The 19,459-nt window shown below is 39.3% G+C and overlaps 1 protein-coding gene across 1 annotated transcript in view; it reads right to left on the minus strand.

The window, feature by feature from the left end:
- Nucleotides 1-1,943: 1,943 nt before the first annotated feature.
- The window catches only part of LOC135462797 (uncharacterized), a 68,149-nt gene continuing 50,633 nt past the window's right edge, over nucleotides 1,944-19,459 (minus strand). The window contains exons 3-4 of the mRNA XM_064740063.1: nucleotides 4,864-4,921; nucleotides 1,944-3,140 (exon numbers count right to left, since the gene is read on the minus strand). Of these exons, the coding sequence (XP_064596133.1) occupies nucleotides 3,035-3,140; nucleotides 4,864-4,921 (164 nt within the window). The 3' untranslated portion in view covers nucleotides 1,944-3,034. The remainder of the gene's footprint in view (nucleotides 3,141-4,863; nucleotides 4,922-19,459) is intronic.

Here is a 19,459-nt window from a genome sequence, read left to right on the forward strand (position 1 = left end):
TCATCATGTGTCTGTCCTTTGTCCTCGTGTATTTGTTCTTTGTCCTCATGTATCTGTTCTTTGTCCTCATGAATCTGTTCTTTGTCATCATGAATCTGTTCTTTGTCATCATGTATCTGTTCTTTGTCATCATGTATCTGTTCTTTGTCCTCATGTATCTGTTCTTTGTCCTCATGTATCTGTTCTATGTCATCATGAATCTGTTCTTTGTCATCATGTATCTGTTCTTTGTCATAATTTATCTGTTCTTTGTCCTCGTGTATTTGTTCTTTGTCCTCGTGTATCTGTTCTTTGTCCTCATGAATCTGTTCTTTGTCATCATGAATCTGTTCTTTGTCATCATGTATCTCTTCTTTGTCCTCATGTACATAACCGTATCAACTTTATGAATGGAGGAAACCGGAGAGCTCCGTTCAAAGCAACTGATAAAGATCCTGAAGCGCCAACGATAGATCAGAACACGTAATCTCATGGGTGGAAAATACATCTTTTACTGACAACGTTTTAGGCGTATATTTACTTATCTGAATATTGTTTAACGCATACTCAAGAATTGTTCACTTGAACTCTATCAAAGACCACTTGGTGGCGTAATGGCTATAGTGTCCGCGTCGAAGTTGGTAGACCCTAGGGTCAAACCTGGGTCGAGCCATAACAAAGACTTTTAAAAATGGTACTTGCTGCTACCTCGCTTGGCGCTCAGCACTGTATAATGTGACTTGGTGGGGTGTCATGTCTGGTGTCTTCGGCATGATACTTCTGGCAGCAGCAGTTTGGCGGCATGGACTCACCCTGCCACAAGAAGACACAGTATATGTACACAGACCTAATGACCCCTCCTCGTCATATGACCGTTAAACCCAAAGCATACATACACAGACATCCATCGCCATCATTGCCGGTCAGTATTGGTTAAGATTTCTATAGAAAAATTTACAAAATATCTGTATTGTGAAGCGAGATCGGCACATGCACTGTAAGGAGAATATATCGCGATCAATTTTATGGGAGGAAACCGGAGTGCTCGTCGTAAACCACAGATGTTTGGCAAGTTACAGAAAAACTTTCTTACGCGTGGCCGACATGAGGAAAGGCAAATGATCTGCAATATTAGACTGTCCAAACAGCCACACCCGCTCTTATTGTCATCACTGCCCCACGAATAGTGAGTGAGAACAACCCACGTATGAACGTTTTTACCTGTTCAACTTACACTTTAAGTAAGCTATACAACCGCCGTAGCATATAACAGACAATTCTGACTCTTAATACTGCTGTTACCATGTGGAGTCCAACCTTAGCAAAACAACACAAAACTCCAAGATATTTGATGACACTACGTCGATTGCTTTCAAATTTATTACACCAGGAAAATAATTCTTGTAAAATAGTTACATAATATAAACTGTAATTTGTGGGATCAGTTCTTGTATTAAGAATTTCACTGCGCTGTTTGCGAAAAGCAAAACTAGGTATATACTTGAAGTGTACTTGAAGTATGCCTGAAGTGTAGGTTAAGTATATTTAAAGTGTACCTGCATGAGGTTAAGTCAAGTATACTTGAAAGTGAATAGTGCGTGAAATATACTACAAGTACAATCACAATAAATATAGAGTACATGTTGTTTTACAATGAAAAGTTTTGGCGATACAAAATAGCGAATTGAAACATTCCTCTTGTTTTCAAAATATTTTATTTCTACTTATCTGTCCAAATATAGTTTATTATAATACTATCAATCGGATATAAATCTGCGAAATTTTGAAACCGCCGTTATTAGTTTTATGACGTAATTAATTCGTGTCTTCAGTTATACTGTGACTGTTAAACACAGAGCATGCCCTTTGACCCTCGATGTTCAGGAAAAGTTCTGTAATAAAGTTTACAAATTCAAAGAAAGATTAGGTAATGATCTTTGCTGTTGGTGTTTGTCACCGATCAGAAGCTTTGACACATTTCTGCTTTGGCAGAAGCATATGGCTGTTGTTGTTATTTATTTATTGTTAAGAAAACAAAGGATTTGGCTACATTTAAGTTTGAATCATGGTATATAAAACAGAGCTTTTTTGTTTATTTTCTGCTATTTTTGTCTGCATTATTTAGTTTGTGCAATGGGCAAGTTTTTCTCTTCTCACATCAATATAAATGGTATACAGAATATGTAAGATATACACTATACAAGACAAGCGGTCACGCAAATAGAGTATTGATAATAGTGAGTAATAGAGACTCACAGATATGATAAATAAAATACACAAAGAAAGTCAAATTATCAGGTGAAACTATCAAAAATTTCCACTGAACTAACTGTGCATTAGACGCAAAATATATCTGCACAAAACTGTCACTGTGATGTTTGTTCCATTTCCGCAGCAGGAAACAACATTGTCATCAACTTGGTGCGATATAAATCTGCTTTCTTAAGGATTCCGATTTCAAGTCCTCGGCCCGCGACTGCGGAGCATGACTGTCCGCACATTTTGTCACATTTATCCACCATAAAGGAAACAACAGTCAAGAGTTCTCAAAGAAATAGATGTTCAGTAGTTGTTCCCCCTTTCCAAGAACTCTTCTTTGGAAATGGTAGTAATCGACATCCTCTTTCCACACTAATATCGCCTCCATTATAAAAGAACATGCGAGGGATGAAATTTTATTGTTTTTTGTTTTTTTTTTTAACGCACAGTCGTCGACATGAGCAGTAGTAACACAAATGAAAGTGAAAATCCTGTGCGGGTGGAAACAAATCGAAGGTAAACATCTAGACCAATCAACTACAGAGAAACGAAAAGATGTACATCTTGGACATGACGTCTGGTATCCATGGATACCAACTGAGTCGAAAGAAGAAATAAAAGTGGCTTCCTTCGCTTGTCGTATAAAATCTGTTCCGTGTCATATGGGGTGATCAGATTATTTTACAAAAAAGCCAGAGTCACACCGGAAGTTACGTCTGTTTGGTGCGGAGCTGCACATCGCTACATCCGGTCATTGACTGCCTGGTTTTCTGCAATCTGACTGGTCAGTCAAGTTTCACCAGTTGCTATAGAAACTCGACTGCCGCCGCTGTTTTTGTGAAATCAGATGACCCAACAAACTTGACGTCACTCCATCGGCATTGTTTCTTGCCCGACTCAGTCTGGAAGGAAGCAAAATACACCGCTTGAAACACACATCCAATAACTGACATGAAAGCCATGTCGCAGTTTAAAACAGTTTCGCACTTAGTTGTGTAATGCTTCATAACAGAAATGACAACAATGTTAATACTTTCTTAAAGCGTGAATGATACATGTTAAATCATTAGAGTGCAAACATTTTAACATGTTATGCAGAGTCACGACTGTTTGTCAGTTGTAGCACAATCTTACATTAAAACTAAACACTGTGCCTAGCACAATGTTACATTAAAACACTACACCTAGGAGAGAGTTATTAGACATAAGTTTAGTGTTAGGTTGGAACACTTTGTAAGTATTATTTAAAGAGTTACTGTGTGGAGAAAGGCCGAGTAAATGTACATTCCTGGATAAGAAAGTAAGAGGTGCGACGCTCTGAAGACTGTGTGATTAAGGAATACACAATTACGAAGTCTTTCTCCCACTTAAACGGTTACATTAGTGGTACATAACAAATGACTTTTGTCTTTAGCGGTGAGAGGGAGTGGGATACGAACTGCATAGAAAGCACTGGGGCTATGTTTTAGTTCTAATTTTTTTATGTATGGCAACATGGCCAAGATATGCCTAGCTGGACAATTCAGATGCAGGTGATTAAAATATTTCCTTGACCGCTAGGCTTACATAACCAACCTGGGCCCACTTGCACGAAGCCTGGTTAACGTTGAGAGCGCGTAACTACCATGACAACCATCATTGTAGACATTACGTCGCCATAGTAGTTACGTGCTGTTAACGTCAAGCGGGCTTCGTGCCAGTGGGACCTGGTCAGCCAGACAAATGTTGGAGAATACGGGTGCCGTACCCTTTCCTGAGGGCGAAATTACGGTTTCTGTACGTCACAACAAGCCTTTAACGCACAAGTAACATATCCTTCCTCTAACAGGGCCAAAGTGTTAGATTTAACATGATCAATGTTATACATTTCAGTTTTTTAAAGAGAGTACAGCTGTAGTTGTGATTGTGACTGTTATAGGTCAAGTCAAGATAGATTGTTTGATTACTCCGGGTTTGGTGTTAGTGGTATAAGCCATGGTGCTAGGGGCTTTTAAGTTGCTACTGTTCAAGCATTTGGGCGAACAGTTCTGATCAAACCATTATTGAGGTAAACTGACAAGCGGCCAGATTTCACCGGCAAACTATTTGATCAACCGTCATTAGTGCTCTTATTTTACTCTATCGGCTGTACTCTTTATTTATTTATTTTCAACATTATTTAAGTCATGCTGTATGCTGCCCCACTGGAATATTGTAACCGAAGACAGCAGACATGACACCGGACATGACATCCCACCAATAAAATCCGAGTGCCGAGCAAGCCATCAGTGCCGCAGGGGCTGGATTTTGTATATAGTCACTGATATGGTTTGGCTTGTAGTTGCACAGAGACTATCCAAGCTACATTTCATGCTGTGCTCATCATCCTGCGTGCAAGTGGCTTCCTTCGCCAGGGAACAAATGAGGCCGTGAGTTCAAATCCGGCTCTTGCTGGTTGGACTGTGGCTTTGTTTCAGGCCGCGTGTCTAGTGCATAACAAAGTCTGGCCGTTTCACTCGAACTCTGACAGGACTCAAGTAATCAAGATTACCGGTATGTGAGTAAAATGCTACTGAATACGGCGTCAACAATAATGAAATCAATCAATCAATCAATCAATCAATCAATCAATGGATAAATACACACCTTCCTTCTTGTCTTGCTATGTCGATGATCTGTTGAAGCCCGTTCTGCATCCTGACATCTGAAACAATAAAAATGTGAAACCTCTATTACTTGGAGAAGAGGACAAACGATGAGGTCAATGATGATGGTTAAGATGAAGCAAATTATGAAGACGACAAAATAAGAAAAGGGGATAAACTAATAAATAAGTGCCATGGCCAGGATTCCAAATTCATGTCCATCGTTGCTCAGATGCTTAATCAGTGAAAACAAACATTTAGAATTGCTCAATTTGTGGCCAACTCAGAACAGGATAAAAAGTTTGGAATTATCAACCAACCATTCATTAAAGTGTCCTGTCACATCACTTAAATTGGTTATCTTCCAAAAACAACTCAAAATAAAGCTTCCGCACATACTTGCGTGTGGACAAATTTTGAAATATTCGTGATGGGATTCTATAGCTTTCCTAAACTTTTGGAAAATATTTTTCTCCAAAACACTGCTAGATTAATGTTCACTTCACGTTAAGCCATAATGACCATTCATCCGTTTCTTTTTCTAATCGCTCTTATTAAACTCACACTAAAGGCTGAATGACAGAAATTGTCTGATATTCCTGTTATCCTCTGTTATAGTTAAGCAATTCCTATTCAGGGGAAACTGGAAATATCCTGTAATATATGTTAAAAAGATTCTCTTGATTGCCTCAAAATATATTTCTTACAATTTACATTTAATTGCCATTAAAAGAAGCCACGGTGAACAACTGCCACTGACTGGAGAGATATGCGCAATTAATAGAGGTTCTTAATCAAACCGTGCCTTTTTGCGAGCCGCAATTTTCCTGGATATCATCAGGATTTTCCGGGATATCATTACGATTTTCCGGGATATCATTACGATTTAAATGAATTTAAGGCTTGGTTATTTTGTCTCCGTGCTGTATTTTCAAATTAGAGAAAAAAGGTGTTGTTTCCGCGGGTACTTTGTTTATCAGATGGAAACGGTAACATGGTATTGTTGATTGACGGGTGTAACAAGTTCAGGGAGGGCTGGCAAGAATAAACAGGTACGAAATGTCAAAATAAATGTATCAGCGCCTTAACCGTGAAAGCTAAGGTAGGCCTCTTCACAGGTATTCATTATTGATGGTGTTTTGTGTTAGCTTATACGCAAGTCTTTGGCACATCGGATACTTATCACCAGTGCCTTATGTATAAGCTAAAATAAAACAACATCAATAATGTCGTATTTGCCATATAAATTCGCTTAAAATGGCATAAAGGAACGAAGAAAGGATCATAAAATATCACCCTACCTTCTAAACAAACCTCAAAACAACTTTCTAAAGTCTATAAAATTCTACTTTTTTAATGAATAACTTAATTTATGGAAGAAATATTGTAAGTCGGTCAAAGATAGAGCATTCAAAAGAAGACAAGGAAAACGGAGAAGTATGAAAACATTAACCACGTGTGTGGCTGTCAGAAGTGGAATGCGCTATTATTTGTTTATTTATTTATTTATTGGGGCCTCCGTGGCTCAGTTGGTTAGCACTCTAACGCAGGGTAATGACCCAGAAGCCTCTCACCAATGCGGTCGCTGTGAGTTCAAGTCCAGCTCACGCTGGCTTCCTGGTGGGAAGGTCTGCCATCAACATGCGGATGGTCGTGGGTATCCCCCGGGCTCTGCCCGGTTTCCTCCCACCAATATCCTTCAGCCGTCGTATAAGTGAAATATTTTTGACTACAGCATAAAACACCAATCAAATAAATAAATCAATCAAATTTATTTATTTACGGGATATACATGTACTCCAGATATTTGACACTTATATAAGTGTGGTCAAGTTTGCGCATGGCCGCACCTTGCCAGGCACATAATATATCTCCTAACTTAGAGCTGTAAGTTGGATTCGAACCTTCTACCTTAATGCTCAAGGACAGTATCTGAGCTTCGGGATAACACGTTAAAGAGATTGACCAGTTTATAAAGAGTAGTCGAAGGCATTGCTGATTAAAACTTCTCTTACAGACATTTGTTTTTCTTTTTTCATCATATCATGGGGGCATATAGAGAGAAGAATTAATGTATCCAAATAACTGGTAATTTGTTACGGATAGCTATAACTTTAAGTAGGACACAAACGGCTTATTACGGATTAGTATAACGAAGCAGGCTCTGTGTGAGTTAGGCTAAGTGATACTTTGTCTATTTTGTCTCTATTGGTTTATTAGGATAAACACTCATGTAGGCGTCAAGCATAAAGTTGAAAAGAAGGCTGAAGGATTAATTTTATAATCCTCTGGAAACAATAAAGACTATTGATCCAAGAATCGATTGTATTGAACATTCCCTTCTATACCGTATTGTAAGTCGGTCATTTGTACGATGATAATAGGCCTACCCTGGCGTTTATCCGTGGAGGTCCTTCGTTATACTCCGAGTACTAAATAAAGAGAAAAAGTCTATAATTTCTGACGGTTCGAAGACGTGTTAGTAAAGACAGGAGTGGCTGAACACAATGATCTGCTGCCGAGGAGATAAGGCTGTAGTTTGAGAAAATTAGTTCGATAGGGAGCAAACGGAACCGATAAAAGCGAATTGAACTACTCTGAACTGAGGTAAAAAAAAATCGATGTAATGAAGAGAAATTGACAAAACGTAGAAGGAATGAAGGGACATCGCTGAGAATTATGTACTGTTGTTTGCTCGGATCGGCAAAGGTCTGATCGGTTTGAGAAACGCGATCGCTTGCCAATTCCAACAGTCTGTAAAAGTGCCGCCATTTTAATTTACGACGTCAAGTGAAGGTGGCGCTTCTGGTCAGCCGTAGTAATTTAACTACTCGGTAATGATGGTTAACCTTAGACCCACGCGCCCACCAGACAGTTTAAGCAGCTTTATTGCCGCTAGGAGGACGGGACTAACGTGTTATTTTTCGAGATAGAGGTTGAACGGATGCGCAGAAACGTTCACAAGGAAATGTCACCGCACAATTCGGCTGTGTCAAAAACAATAAGTTAGGCTCATCAACGAACTGGGACTTTATGTCTGCAACAGTGCGCTTCCGTTAAAAAAAGTCAGTTACTTTTACTTGGAATAAGCGTAACCCCAATCATGTCCTTATCGTTTTGGGCGATAAAACACAATAAATGCCTATATGAATATATTGGAACATGGTTTGGGCTAACTATTTGGCCGGCAATGATAAATATACCTAATTCACGTTGCCGAACTGGAGCTGATCTGCCAGAGGAAATACACAGTTAGGAATAGCACACTAAGCCCTATGCCTTCATCTGATACTGAACTCTCCTGATTCTGAATGACTCGCAGTTTGACCTTCTTATGCACATTAAACTGACACCCGAAACAGTTAAATATAAATCGATATGAATGTGTTCGGTGCTTGATTTAGTTGATATGTTATATGGACCTCATCTACATGTGATGGATAAGCTACGTGGCTCAGTGGTAAGACGCAAAACTCTAACCATGCGGCTGAAGAACTAGGTGTAGGTTCAATTCCGATTTTGTACAGGGAATTTCTAGATGACAATAAGCTATGAACCTCCCTCAGGTGGCTATTCCACAATGGACGAAGACCACTTGTCTTCAACTAATGAACTGGGCAAGCTCCAGGATTTTCCACCAATGAAACATGCGCCATTTCGTCAGTAATTTGCCAAAGGTCGGTGGTTTACCCCTATCTCTACACAACTGACCGCCATGATATACATTTTACATAACTACATTGAAAATGTCCAAAAAGAATGTTTATTAAATTAAACACGAATTCTTGGATTGTTAAAACAAATCGTTTTCGTGACGTAAAATTTCCTGACACTGTTGTTTGACTTCGAAATGCTAGTTCTTCTATAGTGACATTACAGCTCCAGTGTTTTCGTTGCAATATAGTCGTTGCAAGCAATAAAACACTTCGGTTGTGCAAGACAGTGCATCGTGAAATTACCGCTTACTTTAGGACAGAGACTAATGTTATATCAGCCCACGTACACATGTACACCGTGGCACGTGTCGTCATGGTAATATGCCATTTTGTTGACCTCGTGATGTTCCACGCGATATTAGAAAATTGTTCTTTTACTTGGTCCTGTTTATTTCATCACTTACTTCAATCTGCGCAACTTTCAGGATGCGGCGCGAAAACCGATCCGGAAATTCTTCTGATGTAGGATATACTTTCCACTCAAATACATATGCTGAATCTGTTTTTTTTAACCACCCAGTACTTGATTTCTTGCTTACCACAAATTAAAATAAGTTATCAGCAAGTGGAAGTGGATTACCACTGAAGTGGCCTCGTGTAATTTACTGAAGCAATTTCGACTTAGTTTGCTTCCTTTTCGTTTTATGATAAAATCTCTAGGGCTTCACACAGATCCTGATATTAACACAATCCAAAGGTGCACTCGTGCCAAAGTTGCCATGCCAAACGTTACACGAGGTTTATTTGGAGAGAGGTCGCTTCTCACGTGATATAAGCCTAATCATTTCGGAAATTTTTTATTTTATTTTTTTTTTCATGATGAAGGCAACGATATGAGATGAAGGCTGGTCTTTTATTCCACCTAGTTACAAATGTAGGCGTGCAGATAGCCCGAAACGTCAAGACGGAAGGCCACGCGCTATATTAAGTGTACATTTGTACATCATTAATACAGGTGGTGTGTATTTTAAAATTTCATGGAATTTCTTTAAATAGGTTTACATTTCCTATCATGTTTAGACAACTTTGTAGGCAAAAAATAAAATGATAGAAAAATAAATAATTTGAAAAATCCAGGCTACATTTTTAACTACACGTGCCAACTCTTGACAACGGTGAAAAAAAAGTATTATGTTACTTGTTGCCGGCAAAAGCCCTTTCCATCCACTGGACGTCGATTCAAACTGTTCCAAGTTGGAAAAATTTCTTCACAGACCGTGTTTGTATGTCCGGGTTAGTTCTGACAATTTTAGACACTTTCCGAAAATATCATGACTACGTAATTTGGCATATCTCTGACCATTTCATCATACTCTACGATAATCTAAAACTAGACACCTAGCATGAGACCTCACATGACACTGTCCCAAGTAAAGGATACCAGACCAAACTACAGTTAGTCCCATTTATTTACGGTAGTCTTCATGTTTTACCTTAAATCAGGCAAACCAAAATTTAAGGATACAGCAAATTGCCAAAATTGTGTTTTCTTACCCACGAAGAACCAAACCCAGATAAAGGCTAATCATTGTGATTTTGGGGTGTTACACCAGTGCACAAACAAAACGTCGCCTACATCAAACTGGCCTGTAAGTCACCCAATACATTTTGAATTCATTTTATTCCTCCTGGATACGCAGTTGGCAAAAGGACTAAATATGCATTGGGTTAGCTTATAAAGAAATCTTTGTATCTCTACTGAGACCTGATTAATACGAGCCTCATTCTGACAGCTTCCTGTCGGTACGGGATCTTGAAGAAGGACAGGACGAGACCAATTTGTTGATGGCGATCTCGCATTCACGGTACGAGATTCCACGATAGCACATCAACCACTTCACCTCCTTTCAAAAATGGCGCCTGTCCGCCCGTCGTTTGACCTTCAAGAGTGTGAAAGGTCACGGGCATCCCTTTTCCGAAAACATTCCCGTAACATCGGGATCTCCAACCGGAACAGGAAAGTTTGACTGCCAAAACTTAAGAGAGCACATGACAGTTTACGGACAATAGCACTAGGTAGCTGTCGTACTACATTGTTAGCTCTGTGTGTAACGATTATTTTATATCATTCATTTTATTTTGTTAAGTTTTGATTCAACACCCGTATCTTAAGTGGTAATTAACTTTTGCGTCCTAACTTTATAAAGATTCCCATTGAGTATACTCGGGCAACTACTGCTGTGAAACATGAAAACACAGCACGGGTCGTATAAGAGTACACATGCTGGGATTTTTTTTTTACGTACAAGCGAATTCACTTGTAGCGGCCGAGGAGTTAGTGTGCCAGCGCGGCGCAATGACCCACGAGCCGCTCACCAAAACGGTGGTTCACACTTCAACTCGTGCTGGCTTCATGTCCAGTTGTACGTGGGAGCGTCTTCCAGCAACCTGCGGATAGTCGTTAGTATCGCCCTAGTTCTGCCATATTTCTCCCATCATAATGCTGGCCGCCGTCGTATAAGTGAAATACTCGTAAAGCACCAATCAAATGAATACATAAATGCAATTGTATATGTATTTATATGAGCACGGTAAGCGTGGTAACTTATACCTCACCCACAGTTATTTCCCTGTATTTTTAACAAAGATATGTGTGTGTTGGGGATGGTAAATTTAAGACCGGAAATCTCCGGCTCCATCTGATCATAAGTTAAATATCCACCGCTGTCGTTGCTATGGTTTTGCATTCTGTGTCAAAGTCTCTTATATTATTAACCTCTGTTGGTTAATAAGGATGTGGTATAACGCATCATTCACACTTGGATTTAAATAATGCGGTATTTTATCCTTCTACGAGTACTTTATGTCAGCTGTACAGCATAAGTATCCCGTTTATAGGCTGTATTAGAAATAACCATAGCAACGACAGAGTATAAAGAAAAACTTGCCCTATTTCCTGTGTGTTTGAGGTCGACAAGCCGTTTGTTGTTTACCAAAGATCAACATTGTTAAAGGTCAATAATAGAGTGTGTAGGAGAGTTTTTATGACTTTGACAGTTACTGCGGAAAGAATAAAATCATAACGATAGGTCACGTAAATAACGTGCATCAACGCTATTTTGACTAATGTGCGCTAACATATGACAAGATTCTACGGTTACGCATCCAACAGGGGGGAGACACTACCCATTAAACCCAAAATTTGGGGGAAAAAGATTACTTTTTTTAATCCGGACCGCTTACTACAATAACAATTGTATCGATAATGAGAGATGACGGCTGGCGTCAGCAATACTAATAAAGTTCACGAACCTCTACAAAGTGATAGTACGTTAAAAGTTTTATACGTGGGCAAAAACCCGTTAATGACGGGTCCTTAAGACGGGTACTGATATCGCCACATAGCCTTCTGGGCCCAGTTGTTCGAAAATGTATTGGCTGATACTGGTAGGACGTCATATTTTGTATCTAAAATTAAGCAACCTATACAGTTCTTCAAAGTCAAAGTATAACAGTAGCAGTTTTAGTTCATATTTAATATACTTGTATACAATTTTTTTAGGCTAAGTACTAGATTAAAGATTTGGCTTAAAGTTAAATCTGTTATTATGTCTTAAGCCGGTTTTGAACAGCTGGGCCCAGTGAACAAATAATTTGTCTGCGTTAATACTACAGAGAATAGGAGATTTTCAATCGCGCCAAATTTGAGCCCTTTCAGTGGAATAGTAACTATACTGAGAGCTGTATAAATGAATAAAAACAATAAATTTCAATCTAGCTAAATGCCTCCGTTTTCTCCTGCCATAACGCTGCCCGTAACGCTGAGTGAAATATTCTTGTGTATGGCGTAAAACACCTATCTAATACATAAATAAATCCAGTTGGATGTGGCGTTCCATTATAAATTTAATATTTACCTGACAATCATAAATTTGAGAGAAAACCAGTGGAGAGTTTGGCAAAGCAGCCCAAAAAGTGTGACAACAGGAGAGTTTCGAGTACGAACTCTTTTGTCGTTAAGGGTAAAAAACAGTCGTACTGGATCATGTGACTTATGAAAATGTTAGGCAACATTAGTGTATGTTAATTTACCGATCACCTGGCTCACCGTGTTATAGGTCCACAAATGACAGCCCTTTTTTGTTAGAAACTTCTCAAGGTCACAAATGCTCAGCTCCTCAATTTTCTCCATCCCTCATCCACTTTAAAGTACTTTTTGCCAAACTTTTTTCAGACACCCACATGACCAAAAAATAGTTGCTTAATTTTTTTTTGACAGGTAACAGGTACAGTAGGATTTTTTCTATGTCTAGCGATAAAACAGTACGAACTTGAAACTCCCCTGTTAGTAACTGGTCTCACATAACCGGTATCAGTTCAGACAAAGATTGATCCTGCCTGTGTAAGTGGTAGCACTGCACTGGCCCTAAAGGCAAACATGGCTCAACCAATTGCAATGTAATCAACCGCCATATCCTGTATACTAATATATAAACGTATACATCAACCAAAACATTAAACATACGTACCATACTCCTTTTTCTAATTGCTCTCGGGCAATAATGTCCACAAAGTAAAGGAAAGAATTAATTTATATCAAGCAAAGGTACTATAAACATGACCAAAGGTACAGCTGCCCATAACAGTGTTAGGAGAACATGGAGACCGGTAAATATGGAATCTGTAGCCTGTGGCGATAACGCAGTGTGTTACTGGTAATGGATATGCATGTTTTGTTTTATAGGTAGTTACCTACAAGGCTGCTAATGCACCCGATGCCCGCAAGAAGGATTAAGGGGTAACATCAAAACGACGAGACCTTGTCCGAAGGAAATTGGCCCCGTCTGTACATCGGTTCACAAGCCTGGGGCATTCTGTGGCATGTAGCTCTTTACTACTTCACATTTTCTGTGACGTTGTATTGGAAATTCGATACGTCACTATGTAAGCTACAAAAAGACTGCAGCGTTTCGGCCGAGAGCAGTGCGTCTTCTTAACATGGACCCGTTATAAATATATTGTTTTAGGGTACAGGAGCTGGTGGAGTCTCTTCCAAGGGTAGCTCAGCCCTTGGGTGTGAAGTGCATTCCTGTCTTTGCCATAAGGTTTAGAGGGTAAACTGGTAATCTGGTTTTCATTCATTGCGAAAAAAAAACAATGGTTAAGTCAGTTTGGAACACTATCCTCATTGTGCGGGAAAAAGATATTTCAGAAGTTTAACATAGTATCACATCTATTTTGTTTAACTCTTTCTTAGGGAAGTGAAATCATGGGTTGATACTCTCTGATAACGCAAAAGATAAAATGTCAACAAGTTTCTATGTGTTGAAATGATACAACGTGTCAAATGATGTCAAATGTAAGCAACTGTTCAAGATTTTGAACATTTAGAATACGAAACGCAACATCCGAAATTAAGTCAATTCGACGAACTGTGCATGTGGAATTAAATGAGGCACCAGTTCTTTTGCGTCCTATGACTCATTTATCTGGTGTTCACCTGGATATAATCGTTGACATAATTACTAACCTACTTCTACACTCTAGATTAAAACGTACAATATAACTCTATTAGTTTTTTTCACTAATTTGTTAAAATAGGTAGTGTTTTTATTTAATAAAGACAACTTTTTCGATCATTCTCCATCTTATGTATGAAGAAATGTGTACCCTAAAAAAATGATGTTCCAAGAATCACTTTCAACCGCTGACACCTTATTACGTCATTATGAACTTTTATTCAGCATTGAATTCCCAATAAAGATGTTCCCCTTTGCTATCTATATACGTCTTGCAAGGGAATGCAAGAGCTGAACATAACAGCCTTTTTGATTTCGTGCAAAAACAGTCATTTTGCCATTTATTAAAGAGCTCATGCGCTCTGTGAGTCTTAAAGCAAAGCCAAGTAACGGCGACCTGAGAAGGAATTATCATTTATCATAACATTAAAAACAGGCCTAAAACTTTCCTACATAATAACAATTTGACATCTATTAAAGATTTTCTTGCAAATTTTCGACATTGTGTATTGAGCGATGCCATAAAATGCAATGGATTCCGAAATGAAATACAATCTTTACAAATTGGTCAATAAATTTCCGAACAATTTCGTTCATTCTTGTAAGTATGTGTGTGTGTGTTTTTTTCACTGATGTATTTTTTCAGTGACTTATTTTCCTCAGAAGTTGCGGATAAAACGATCGACTATCAATGATGACTTGGATTGAGTGTGAACCTCGAGGCCAAATATCGCGCAGGGTATTTATTTCATCAGTCAGGCCTATTCTGTGATTGGGCCGTAGTATCATGGTGGAGATTCGCCGAAAGCTTTTGATTTGGTACTTTTTTTCTCTCGTTCTGTTCATATAAACGCAACATTTAGTAAGCGATGACCCGTTCCACGAATCCCATTCCTTGTCACGCACAAGAAATTGTCCCACCAATAACACATGACATGCTGGCAACAAGCCAGTGTCATTTGAATAAAGCTAATTTTTCGTGTGGACTGCTTACAGGCGCTATCGGCGATACTTGGTTCTCGAATCGCTCGACTCTTCTAGCTGACAGCCATCATCACCCTCTTTGTTGTGGTAGCTTTTACTATTTGTCCACCTAAAGTAGGACTATTCGTTCGAAATAAACGCAAATTATTTTGCATCACGGGGCGTAAAAAAGACCGGATGTTTCATTTTGTGGCGAAATTGTTCGCAACGATTTATTCTGACATCGAACTTCGAGTCCTAATTGCTATTATTTTTTTAACTTTGTCCGGAACGACCGCAGAGGCGTCTTTTCCCTGATAGTCATTGTAGATCCTTCTCCTTTTCTGTTCTAAGTTATACTTTTTTATTTACCCGACGATCTCAGTGGTGCGCAACGTTAGCCAATTATGTTTTGCTCACCGAGAGTCAATTGACCGAACTCTCAGGAAAGTTTTAGATTTGCGAGATTACCATTTGACTCACTGCCAAAATGTGGAATTAGATTACAGAATTAGTGGACACGGACTATGTGCAATGTTTCGTGCTTATCTGACACTCCATCGAATTATAAAAGTCAAAGTAACAGTCCATCATTTGCCAGCTCACGGATCGCAACCTTCGATATAAAGATCTCCATTACCGTAAGAAACGAGTCTTTCCTTCGCAAAATGAAATAAATGTTTAACATATGTTGAGTTGAGGGGTTCGTGACTGATATTGGCTGCATAATATTTTTACGATCATTTGTATCGATGAAGAATGCTGATTTAGACTTCCAAATTGTCACAGCTGGTTCAAACTTCTAGTGAGTTCTGATAGGTTCAACCATCCAGAAACACGCATCTCAGCCGTGCTGCTCCCACCCACCTGATTATAGTGCTTTGAATGTCATAAAGATATAGTACGGATTTTCCTGATAAGAACAATCAGTAATCAGTTGATTTACTGTACACGCGTGGAGCACGACCTAGAAATTTAAAACTTTCGTGCACACAAAAATTCAATATTTTGTAGAAAAAATCCCCCCACCCCACCACACCCCCGAAAACTATATATTTTGGGGTTGATTTGGAACAACTCGAAAGAATTTTTGTGTTAATATACTTTGTTTTGACTATTATTTATCCATTAGTTTTTCTGACATGCTACCGTGCCTATGTGTCGTTCAGCCCCATTCATGCATCATTATTATAACCTCTATCTTCTTTTCGTCGTCATATGACTGAAAAATTATTAACTGCGATGTTAAACCCCAAGCACTCACTCACTCTATCTTCTTTTTGTTAAAAGACTGGTTTTTCTGCTGGAACGCAAATTGGTGTCAATAGGTATCGAAGTCTCGACATATACCTAAAACGACGAAAAGAAAAGCCTTGTGAGGCTAATCTTTACTCCACCAGCCATAGATTTTATGTTCAGTTTAAACCGAACAGCTGTGAACTTGGGCACGTGAACGCGATGCAAGAATCACCAGATCATCGGCATTTATAGTAACAAAATGGAAATTGGCCCTTGACTTTAGAAGGGTACTGGCCTAATTTCTAGTTATTTATAACAGTAATAAAATCGACTGATCAGTAGCTTTCGTCGAACAGATTTATTTTATTGCGTGTAAGGGTTTCTACGAAAGGCAGTTAATGGGCTTGTATCAATTTGCCTGCTCGTCGTATCGCGGATGAATACCGTCCGTCTCCAAACCTTTTCTGTGCGTTATAACGCCACATGTTCAGGAAGAGGAGTTATTAATTTTTCACGATGGTATTCGAAGCACAATCATGCAGCAGCTCTTTGTCTTTGCCTAGCCTCGCAGATGACCGGTCGTGTTTCTCAGGTCTTTTATCGATTAGTCATGCCTCACCGAGTAATAACACATGTTTGCCTAGCCAAGGTCAGACGTACAAAAGCGATAATTAAGTAGCCTTAAAAAGGCACCTTCTGTTGTATAATCTGCAACAGACGTTTAAGCTTCACGACGCAAATATGCTCTTATTAAATGTCAAAGCACATGAAGTAACACTATGGTATCCTAACATATTTACCTTGAGTGAAAGACGGCTAAAATGCCAGTAGACCAAATTAGATAAACAAACGATTTTTTTTTTATTTTGTTCATTTAAGACAAGCTTGTAAAGAAAAAAAGATTAGGAAATGAAGGACTAACTGCACGCCATCTGTTTCATTATTTCAAGAATATTTCAAGAAGAGATAGCAGGGTAATCAAGTGAGGCGATTAGCCATTGCAGATTTCGTGTACAGGTTAAAGATAGGGTTTTTTGTCGCAAATATCTGTGAACATGCAGTCTCGCTTCTCTCTGTGAACATGCAGTCTCGCTTCTCTCTGTGAACATGAAGTCTCGCTTCTCTCTGTGAACATGCAGTCTCGCTTCTCTCTGTGAACATGCAGTGTGGCTTTTATCTGTGAACATGCAGCCTCGCTTCTCTCTGTAAACATACAGTCTCGCTTCTCTGTGTGAACATGCAGTCTCGCTTCTCACTGTGAACATGAAGTCTGGCTTTTATCTGTGAACATGCAGTCTCGCTTCTCTCTGTAAACATGCAGTCTCGCTTCTCATTGTGAACATGAAGTCTCGCTTCTCAGTGTGAACATGCAGTCTCGCTTCTCTCTGTGAACATGCAGTCTCGCTTCTCTCTGTAAACATGCAGTCTCGCTTCTCTGTGAACATGCAGTCTTGGTTCTCTGTGTAAACATGCAGTCTCGCTTCTCTCCGTGAACATGCAGTCTCGCTTCTCTCTGTGAACATGAAGTCTCGCTTCTCTCTGTAAACATGCAGTCTCGCTTCTCTGTGTGAACATGCAGTTTCGTTTCTCTCTGTGAACTTGCAGTCTCGCTTCTCTCTGTGGACATGCAGTCTCGCTTCTCTCTGTAAACATGCAGCCTCGCTTCTCTCTGTAAACATACAGTCTCGCTTCTCTGTGTGAACATGCAGTCTCGCTTCTCACTGTGAACATGAAGTCTGGCTTTTATCTGTGAACATGCAGTCTCGCTTCTCTCTGTAAACATGCAGTCTCGCTTCTCATTGTGAACATGAAGTCTCGCTTCTCAGTGTGAACATGCAGTCTCGCTTCTCTCTGTGAACATGCAGTCTCGCTTCTCAGTGTGAACATGAAGTCTCGCAAATATCTGTGAACATGCAGTCTCGTTTCTCTGTGTGAACATGCAGTTTCGTTTCTCTCTGTGAACTTGCAGTCTCGCTTCTCTCTGTGGACATGCAGTCTCGCTTCTTATGATCACCAGTACATTGCAAATTTAAATCCGGCCTGCTTCAGAAATGAGATTCTGGTTCGAAACCCAGAATTATCTCAGCCAATTTTCACTTTGATATCATCAGAATCGAATGAAGAGTACAAAAAGGTTGGTAAATTACATAGAATATAGTATTTTTATATTCAACAGAACAGAATTCTGATATTCAAATCAACATTGTTTCAAAAATTTTAAGAAAGTAAATTTTTACTGACGTCCGTGATGAATTACTTCGCTTAATAAGCTTGCCGATTTCTCAATTCCGGGTGAGAAACAGAATAACTATGTTGTCTCTTGCTCTGTGTGCTTTTTGATTTTAGAGAGTTACATGCAGATGAAACTTATTCACATCAGTCTTCAGATAATGAGCAAATGAACAAAGAAAATCATAGCTTAGATAAGGAACGAGCAACAAGTTATGCGGTCCTCGTCAAAGTGAAGGCAATCACGTCATAATACTGCGTGCTTGCGCAAGACAGTAATTGCGAATTGACTGTGACATTTATGGTCAAGTCTCGTGTTTTCACGAACCTCGAAGGACTTGCACACGGCCTGTCAATTCCCACACGGCAACTGAAAGTTTTTCTACGAACGTGACTTCCCCGGGTAGCTCCGGTGTGGACTTTAGCGATTTTTTTTCACCAGTTCTCCTGCCAAACCTGCAAATGCACTTTACTCGTGGCAGAGCAGAGACGAAATTAATTTACGACGAGGCAAATCATGTTTAAATGAACCCGTGGCGAAAATGTTGGAATTCCAGAAATAAACTGTAACCAACATACCAGAAATCCCTGGGAGACCTTGGCTGCCATCTTTGTTACCATAGTAACTACGAAACTATCACGCGCACTGGGAAATGATTTCTTCTAAATATATCACTAAATTAGCCTCTCCAAAATCATGAAACGGATTTAATAAAGCTTGCGTGTGTACAGGCACAAAACGCATTTGGCTGAGAGCTAGTCTCGGGCCAAGATAAACACAAGTCGAATGAAACAAAAAGGCTGGAGTGATCGCAATTATTCCCGGTAACAAACTGATTCAACGTGCGAAGAAGACATCAAGGGCGGACAACTCATTCATACACGCGGGATTAAGCAATGTTTAGAGCCCATATGCTTGTATTTATGATTATTTAGATATTTCCGTTAAATGAATTTTTATATTTATATAACAAGCATTTTGCTACATATT

The sequence above is a fragment of the Liolophura sinensis genome, chromosome 2 (assembly GCF_032854445.1).
Source record: "Liolophura sinensis isolate JHLJ2023 chromosome 2, CUHK_Ljap_v2, whole genome shotgun sequence".
NCBI classification, from domain to species: Eukaryota; Metazoa; Mollusca; class Polyplacophora; order Chitonida; family Chitonidae; genus Liolophura; species Liolophura sinensis.